Source organism: Rattus rattus, chromosome 16 (genome assembly GCF_011064425.1).
Source record: "Rattus rattus isolate New Zealand chromosome 16, Rrattus_CSIRO_v1, whole genome shotgun sequence".
NCBI classification, from domain to species: Eukaryota; Metazoa; Chordata; class Mammalia; order Rodentia; family Muridae; genus Rattus; species Rattus rattus.
The window spans coordinates 21913290-21922945 of record NC_046169.1 but is presented as its reverse complement, the minus strand read 5'-3'; the positions used below and the strand labels follow the sequence as shown (position 1 = coordinate 21922945).

General features: G+C 44.9%; 1 protein-coding gene across 1 annotated transcript in view; it reads right to left on the bottom strand.

Moving 5' to 3' along the window:
- Window positions 1-608: 608 nt before the first annotated feature.
- LOC116885177 (autism susceptibility gene 2 protein homolog) overlaps window positions 609-9656 on the bottom strand; it is a 486489-nt gene continuing 477441 nt past the window's right edge. Inside the window, exon 4 of the mRNA XM_032886391.1 lies at window positions 609-1252. Within this exon, the coding sequence (XP_032742282.1) occupies window positions 995-1252 (258 nt within the window). The 3' untranslated portion in view covers window positions 609-994. The remainder of the gene's footprint in view (window positions 1253-9656) is intronic.

Genomic DNA, 9656 nt, shown 5'->3' with positions numbered 1-9656 from the left:
GGATAGAGAGCAGGAAGAGCAGGCACCACAGCCTGCAGATCTTACTTCCAGCATCGCAGCCCACACCCAGCCTGGTGTGAAGAGATGGCAGATGGGACCACGTCTGTTCTTTCAACTGCTGAAGCAAGACACCGAGCGCATCCTGCTCCTCCTGTGAGCATGAATATTCAGGCCCGATGCACAGAGCCGCCATGAGTGTGCTAACTGTCTGATGCAGCGCCAGAGACATCCTTACCATTCTCCTTGGATGATAGGGCCAGGAGAGCGTGCCTTGTGGGGCAAACTTAGGAAAGACTCAATATTCATTGAGATCATTTTCGTGATCCAACCAGGAAGACAGTCAGAGAGACGTGAGTCAAAAGACGCCTGGCTAGCAACGTCAAAAGGGCGGAGTTAAAAGCAGCAGAACTACATTGTTATGCACTGACCATATTTCGTAGCATGTGTTCAGTGTTGGGTATTATGGTATCGAGTGTTACGTCAGAGCACAGTCAAGTTCCTGTAACTACTGTAACACACGATGCTATGCTATCTTGTGGAAATGATGCTGGTTTGTCATTCTTCCTCGTTCCTATCTTGAGAAAGGATACTGAACCCACGAAGGAAAATGTTGTTATAAAAGTTTAATGAAGCAACAACCATTTCTCTGTCTATGAATGAAAGATAGTGTAATAATCCCAGAAATATATGTCCTCCATCCCTGGCCCTCCCCGAAGACCAGAGTGTAAGGACCACAAAGCATATAGTGCATCTCTATTGGCTAAACGGAGGGGTGTGGTGATTGCTGGCTTAAAAGCTAGAAACAGCTACCAACCGAGTATGAGGGAAATGCTATTGGAATGCCACCGCCCCTCACCATGGACTAACAGGAACAGTGAAGCAAGTCACTGGGCACACGGAAGCTCTTCCGAGTCCTTTGCAGAAGTCAAATAACTCAGGAGTTATGGATTTGGCTGGCGAGAGCAATCGCCTTCCCCCACATCTCCTAAGCACTCTAAGTGCCCCACCGAGGCAGATGCCTCCTGATTCTCAAGGCCCAACAAGTTAAACCCTTCAGAAATAAAACGATTCTCAATGAAAGGGCGGCAATCAGTGAGCTCGTTAGGAGCGAGGGGGGTTCCTTGGGTGTCATTTTTTCACACTGCCATGAGCGTTTGTGATAGGAGTGGCCTGAAGGCAAGAGGAGGCGCGCAGGTGGAAGTGGAGGTGGACTTACGAAGTAGCCTGTCCCCAAGCTGGAAGGAGCTGAACTCTGCAAAGGAAACACAGACACAGAGTGGAAAAGTCAGTGGCCGTTCTTAGCATGTTCCCATCCACACAGCTCATTACCAGCCCTTTGTGAGTTTTTCATCACACCATCACATGCCCGAGCGTGAGGCCCCTTGTCATCTGCTGCGGAGACACAGACAGTGTTGCCTGATTTTTCCCCCTCTCTATCTCTCGGCGACTCAGAGATGCTAACGTGCTATTTACTGGATTCCGAGCTTCTGCGGTGGACGTAATTGCCAATTTATTTGACAGGCAGCTGGGTAATGAATTAATGATGGCATTTCGCCCTGCACTGAGACTAAACAGACACGTGGCAGCCTGCCTCCCCGACTTCCTGACATTCAAGGCCCGAGTCTCAAGCTATTTGGTTTTGTGGCCGCAGAGAGGCAGGCAAGAGGAAAAACGCCCAGACTGACTTGAAAATAAAAGACCCAATGGGTTTGGATGACTTTTTGGTATATGACCTACTTGCCAGTTTATTCCCCGAAGGCTTCGGTTAGCACACACTTGGCACTGTGCAAAAATTAGACATTTTGTAAACATAATTAGTTGACTAAAATGCAAAGAATCCGTGGGCCCAGGGAAGCAGTTTTTGTCTCGATAATACCAATTCAGAATGCCACAGCTCTCACACAGTGAACCAACTGAAAATCAATAATTCCAAATTGAACTCAGGGTATAAAGTAGTGAGGAAAACAAAAGCCAAAGTATGACTATGGAGTGGGTTTGTACGTCTTTTTATTGCCTTCCATGTGCATATATGCATGCCTGCAGTAGTTCATGTGTACGATGTGTGTTGAGATGCCCTAAGGAAGCCAAAGGGGATTGGATCCTGTGGAACTAAAGATAATGGCAACTGTGAGCTTCCCGAGGAGAATGCTAGGTCCACATTGAGGGAAGCAAGGACTCTCAACCAATGGGTCATCTCCCCAGTCCCTTCCTCCCCCAACACTACACTCATTTATGCAACATTAGTGATCAAATGAAGGGCTTTCTGTTTTGCCAGGAACCAGTATTTGCCCAGCCTTGTACCCAGTTTTTGGACAGGGCCTCTGCAGTCTAGGCTAGCCTGTATCTCCCAGTACAGCTGTGGATAGCCTCGAATCCCTCTCCTGAGTGTAGGGACAACAGACGTCTGTGACAACACCTGGTTTCAACACTGCCAGGGCCTCACACATGCTAGTCAAGCACACTCCACCAATAAAGACACAGCCCTAGGCCTGGATCACTTTAGTTTATATGTTTTCTTTAACACCTGGCCTAAGACATTATTTAACATTTGCTGTCCTCTTTGTGGGCGAGGGAGTCACCAAATAAGCCGGAAATGAAAACAACCTGACCGGAGTCTTTCCTTTCTAGCTCAGTAGCTTTACGCTGCCCTCACCGGCACAGAGAAGCCTGAACAACACCGAGATTCAAGAGTCAGCCACTCCTTAACACAGTCAATCTCCTATGCCTTAAACAGCAGGGAGGAGGGGACATGTGCTTATTCACCGTGTCTCTGCAGGGAGGATTTATTTCAGATCCCACTTTGAGGATAAAGTTTATCATAGTGAGGACAGCATGTCAGAAGGCGGTGATGTCACTGCACCAGCAGTCCGAAAGTAGAGGTTGGACAGGAAGTACAGACAACCTATAAAACGCCAAGGACGACCCTTAGCGAGACTCTTTGTATAGAGCAATGGTCTGTCTCCTAAAGGTTCCACGGCCACCTAAAACAGCAGAACCAGTCTTAGACCAATTATTCAAACACATGGGCCTAAGGGGGGCATTCCGCATTCCAACCTAGGAGAAGAGTGCATGACTTTCTGACTATCTCACACTCAAGCAAGAATATCGTGCTTCACGGCATTCCTATTGCAAGACTTTCTCATCTTGCTGTTTCCTGCAAGTTCAGAGGGATCAAGCGTGATATAAGTTAGGTTGGGTATGTGATCTGCATTTATAACAAACCTTGCTAAAAGGCTAAACAGCTCTCTTCGGATTGAAGTTCAATTCCCACCTCCCGCATCAGGTGGTTCAAAACCACCTCTGACTCCAGGACCTGTGGATCCAATATCCTCTCTGTTCTTCCTGAGAACCTGTAGACCTGTGACAGACATACACGCATGCGCATGCACACATACACACAACCAACCAACCAATAAACAACAAAACCCTTCTTTGTCCTTGGTTCTATAAGCAAGAGAGAGAGAGAGAGAGAGAGAGAGAGAGAGAGAGAGAGAGAGAGAGTTAGTTCAATCCACCCACTGTAGTCATGGAGACTGCTTATAGCAGTGGCTGACCATGTGACAATGTCACCTCTTCTCTGGACTCCCAGCCCTTGTTACAGCAGGCAAAGGTAGAAGACCAGTTAGCTTTCTACCAGCCCGGAGTCCTGCCTCTAGGAAACAAACTCATTTTAGGATGAATGACAGAGAGGCAGGGGGATTTGTAGATTTCATTCACCCCGCTTTCTGCAAATGTTTCATCCCAAAAGGAGAGAAGGATCACTCCAAAGCGAGCTTCCCACCCCCTCTGCGCCTATCATCGCATTGTATACCAAAGCAAATTACATCCTTGAGGTCTAAGCCAGCGCCGATATGCTCGTTTTGCATATATATTGTGCATTACTTGGGGAGCGGGTGCAGAGGAGGGCTTTGTTGTGCATGTTTGCTCCGGACATTGTTTATGAAGGTCTGACTGAATGAGGGAACAGTGGGTATCATTTCAATTTCTGATGTCAACATCAAATTACTTATTTAATTTCATGCCTGGTGAAGCATTGTATAGCTACACGCAGAATCATTTCAGTTCATTTGTTATGCTGTGCTCTCGCAGCGATTGGCTTGCCTTCCAACTGACAGCTTTAATTACGACATGAATTTGATTGCACTGCTGAGGAATTAACATAATACAACAAAGCATTTAAGCACCCTGCCTTATCACCCAGCTTCCGCACACATGGGTGCACACAGACTGATAGACACAGGGAACAAGAGACGCTAGAGCCTCCTGTACATTAAAGGCGCACTGGGATCTGCTTAAACCTGTAGACGGCACACACGGAGAATCTTAGCATCAGGGGCTGCCCACAACGGCCAGTGCACTAAGCACACCATTTCCATAATAGTTTATCATTGGTTCACTCTTTTTTTTAATTTATGAATAATAGAACCTCGTGTATTCCGTGTTGACCTGGAAATGGTGGGTGTAGTTGATTACCTGAAAAAAAATTTAAATTCTCTTTACCTATGGAGGGGTATTCAGTGGCCAAGAGAGGGCAGAAATAGGTATCAGATTAATTGCAGCTAGGGTTACAGGTGGGTGTGAGCAACCGGAAGAAGGTGCTGGCAACTTAACTGGGGTGTCCCGCAAGAGCAGCAAGTGCTCCTGACCACTGAGGCGTCTCAAAGCCCCCCAGAATATTTTGCTTACTTGAGTATGTGCTTCACCTTCGTGTGTGTGTGTGTGTGTGTGTGTGTGTGTGTGTGTATGTTGTGTGGGAACGCACACATGCGTGCACGCGTGTGTGTGTACATTAGAAGTGTACATGATGTGGGCACTGGAGAACCAAACCCAGGTCCCCATGCCTACATGACAATTTTTGCTCTGAGCCATCTTTCAACCCATGTCAAGTTTAATTACTGCCAGAAATGGAACCTAGGTCTTTGTGCATGTTGGACCCATTCTACCACGTAAATGGAAATCTTACCCCTCTTTCTTCCTCTTTTTATATATATTTATTTATTTATTTCAATTTATGTGTATTCATGTTACACACACACACACACACACACACACACACACACACACACACACACGTCTGGTGCCCTCAGACACCAGAAGAGGGCATTAGATGTCTTGAAACTGGAGATGCGGAAAACTCGAAGCCACCATGTGGTGCTAGAAACTGAACACAGGTCCTCCGTAAGAATGCTTAAGCACTAAGTGATGGTTTTTACTGATCCTACCCACAAGCTCTCCTCTTTTTTTAGGGATGAGGTTCCTAAGCACTAAGTGATTGTACTTTCCAGACCTGGTAGAAAACATTCAGAAAGCAACACCAATACCCTTTTTCTACCAAATATATATGGACTTGCCACTCCCTCCCTCCCCTTCCCTCCCTGCTGAGTTTTCCTTGGCATGGTGGTCCGTTTTCATCGCACAGAAACATATAAACAAAGACAATGCCTAGCAAATGGACTTCTCTATGACCAGGGCTATATCCCAAGGTTATGGCTGTTGTCATAGACAAACAGGGAATAGAAGCTGGCAGTGTTACTTTCCCAGGGAAATGATGATCCTGGGTTAAAGATTCTGTAACTTGCTGCATCTATGTAGAGGCACATATGCCTGTACCCACCAGCACGTGGCGGGGAAGAGGCAGGTGGATGTCTATGAGTTCTAGGACAGCTGCGGCGACATAAAGACTATGTCTCAAAACCACACCAGATCAAAATACTCTATGACTCTGATGTTTGAACTTTCTGATTATGGAGGGCTAGAATGTTACAGACCAGCTTCAAATTAGAGTGGGCTATTTTTAGTTCTTTGGAAAGCAACTCACTGTTGATCTCTCAGTATGACCTAGCATCATTGTATCCTTCTGACTGAGAATACCTCCCAAGTGTAGCAAGTGTCAGCTTCTCTCAATCAAAAAGCTAAAAGCATCATCATTGACTCCTCTAACAGTTTTTCCCACCCTTGCTGTAACCTGTGATCTATAACAATATATTAAGAAGGTGTCTCCGTTCATGTTCATGGCTTTCTTTATTTGATAATTATAAAAATTTCAACCAAGCGTTACCATGTCACACGCAACATGGTGTTCACAATGTCCAGAACCTGTCTTCCTAGGACCTGGTCATTCCTGTTTGACTCCGGAATAAACAGTCTCCCGTTCCCTTTGAGGTAAGTAAGAGTTGAGTCATTCTCCATCAACACTAGCAAGTCTTTGTGAAGCCCTGCATTTTTGCTATTCCAAAGGACCAGGAAAATAACTTGGCTATCTAGGGTCATTCTCCGTTCCAACATAAATCTTAGCTGAAATTATTTGAAAATGTGAATCATTTTCCAAGTCAGAAATTACATAAGTGCCTCTCAAACATCCAAACCACAGAAAACAATTGTGCTACAAAAAATGATAGGAAATGTGTTTCCACAGCTTGAAATGCAATGGGGTAATAGAAGGCTTTCTGCCTTACCCTGGTGTATGAGATCAGAAAAACACTAAGACTTAGAACAGGACACAAGTGGCAACAGCCAATCCAATAATTCCACAGAAGCATTCGATAATGCAAATTTTCTATATTTCTCCAAGAAATTAACTTTTTATTTATTTGTGCCAATGAGTCTATCTACATGGGTGGAGACATAGATGGCCACAGCTTTCTCTTGAAGGAAATAAGACAACTGTCAGGGGTTGGTTTTTCCCTTCTACTATGTGGGTTCAGGAAACTGAACTGAGCTAAACTCCCATTTACACTCTGACTTAGCTCTGTGCCCTTCCCCATAGTGATTTCTAATGACAAGAAAAAGGTTGCTACCATTTCATTTTTGGTCTGAATACTTAAGACATACTCTTGTTGGAATTAAGACAGCGAAAGTGTCCAGGAACTGAGACAAAAGAGCAAACTCTAATTCAGATTGAAGGAATTATGTCAGCTGCTGTTGCTAAAAGGAAAAAGACAGAGGTTCTGATATTTCAGACAAGCCTAGGCTACACGGTGTTGGGGTTATTATACAAGACAACTCGTTGTGCAAAGCCATAACTATTTCACACATTCTGCTCTATTCCAATTGCAGGTATAACCACAGCTGAGTTTGTTGAAGATCTTCCACAGAGGGATGCTCAAGGAGAGGAATGGGATCCTCTATCACCAGGGTACTGAGGTACTCCTCTCAATCAGTTGCGTGCAACTCTGTCCTAAGTATCTATGGCCGAAGAGAAGCACATCGGCTGAGAAAGACTAGAGAAGGAAGTTCCATCTATGCAGCCTTGGAGCATCCAGCATCCATGGTGTAGACCATCCAGTGTGGCTGCGTTACGGCTATCCATGCTTTTTCCCATAACCCCTCATTCATTCGTCTGTAAACAAGGCTAATAAACACACTGGTTCCCCGGAGGGAACTCGGACGGAATTACACCTTGGTTTGTAGCTGGGCTCTTTGGCAGAGAGACAGATTTGTTTTGTTTTGATTTGATTTTTGTCTTCTCTAGAAAATGGATTGGAGCAGCAGAGGTAGGCCCATGCCTATGACAATGACATTTGAGAGACATAGGTAGGCAGATCAATGATTTGAGGCCAGCTTGGTCTACATACTGAATTGTAGGCCAACAAAGTCTATATAGTAAGATACCATCTCTAAATAAATAAATGAATAAACAAATAAATAAATAGAAATAAAACAAGAAAAGTCCTCCCTCATTAAAAAAAAATTCAGCTATGTATTTATACCCATAGAATGCAAGGACAGATTGAAGTTTCTTTCTCCTTCCAGGAAGGACCGTCAGGTTTCCTTCATTACAAAACCATGGGTGTGTCTCAGTTGGTAGAATGCTAGCCTAGCATCCATGAAGCTCTGGGGTCTGCCTGCAGTAAATCAGTTACAGAAATCTAACCTGCGCTACATAAGACACTCTCAAAACCAAAACAAAATGGAAATAAACAACACTTTCCAAAACAAAATAATCTTTGCAACGGTATCTAAAATATCCATGTTTAGGCAAAAATTTCCACTTCCTAAATGAAAGGCACTTTGCTTTGATTTCCCTGAAATTCACTGATTCATTCACATTTCCAATGAAGTGGATCAAAGTGGAGGTTGGGGTGAGGTTGGTAAGGTAGAGGAGAGGGCAGTCAGTGGAGGGCAGGGGGGAGGACAGGATGGTCCCAGACTCCCCGGAAGGCCACTGCAGCATTCCTGAAGCTATGCCCTGTAGACCCTGGTCTCGTCATCCTGACAGGAAGAGACGAGTGGAAGCATCTGAATGTCTGCCATCAGATCTCTACCTCAGCTATGTCTGCAAATTACCACATTACAGCCTTGCTCTGAAAAGGGCAACGTCCTTAGGCCTCCTCAGGAACACTCATGGCCCTGGTCTCCATCCACCACAGGACATGAGACAGTAATGGGATACACAGTTGAAGTCCAGTTTCTAGGAGGGACGAAGCTGCCCTTAAGAGTATACCTTCATTAAATACATAGTCGAGTCTCCTCTCTGCTTCCAGCCTGTCTTTTCCTACATCTCTGTCACTAGGCAGCCTTCAAAGCTGCTCATTAAACTCATGAAGGTAACATTTCTGTTTTAACAGCTTACTGACAACAGGGGATTTCAAAATTGATTATCCAGACTGGCTTTAGCTCGGCAGCTACTTTGACAATGCGACAGAATTGATTATCCATCTGTGGTGGTTTAAATGAAAAGTATCTTCCACAGGCCCCGGTATTTGAGAACTCAACCCCAGGGGGTGGTGCTATTTGGGGACGCATAGCCCTGTTAGGGAAGCCTGTCACCCTCGATGGACCTTGAGGGCTTAAGGTCTCATCCAACCTCCAGTTACTGAGCTCGCAGTCCCACTCCGACTGCCCTGGCTCCCTGACACGACGGACTTCTATCCCTGTGGAGTTGTATGTCCAAATAAGCCCTTCCTTCTATAAATGGCCTTGGTCACGGCCTTTTATCAAGACAACTGGAAATAACCAATAGACTGTCTAAAATAGCTTTTCTCCATCTATTACAGATCTGCAAAGAGGAAAACACTCGAATTCAAGCTCTCTAAATACAAGATAGATCTGTGGACTTCACTCAAGTTAAGCATGCATACTTTGCTTATAAGCTCCTTTAACACACACACACACACACACACACACACACACACACACACACAGACACAAACCCCAGTTCACCTTCCTCTTCACAATCTCACCTGGATGCCCTTATTCCACAGTTTTAACTGACTCCACTCACTCCCTCCTTTATACAAAAAGAAAAGGCAACATTTCAAGGTTCACTTGTAACCACCGACATTCAGGGCCACACTATTTTGCTTTGTAGAGCTCTTCCATTTTGGTTGAGCTTCAACCATTCCTAAAAATTGGTTTCCTGAACTAAAGTAAGCCATTCCTCTGGAGTCTTATCTTCCCATCACACCCAGAGAGCAACACTAACCATGTACGACCCATCAAACACGTGAAACACCTCTAAAAGCTGTTAGAAGGGATCTCCAATCTCATGTGAACTCGAACTCCTGCCATGCTATTATCTGCCTGTCGGTGAGGTAATTAATAAATCTCTTACCCCAACATGGCCCCACGTCTCTCTTGAACCAAAACCCTAAAAGTGTTAAGCAATTACTTTCACATCTCAAAACGAGTTTTAATTAACAAGCTATCATGGGTTG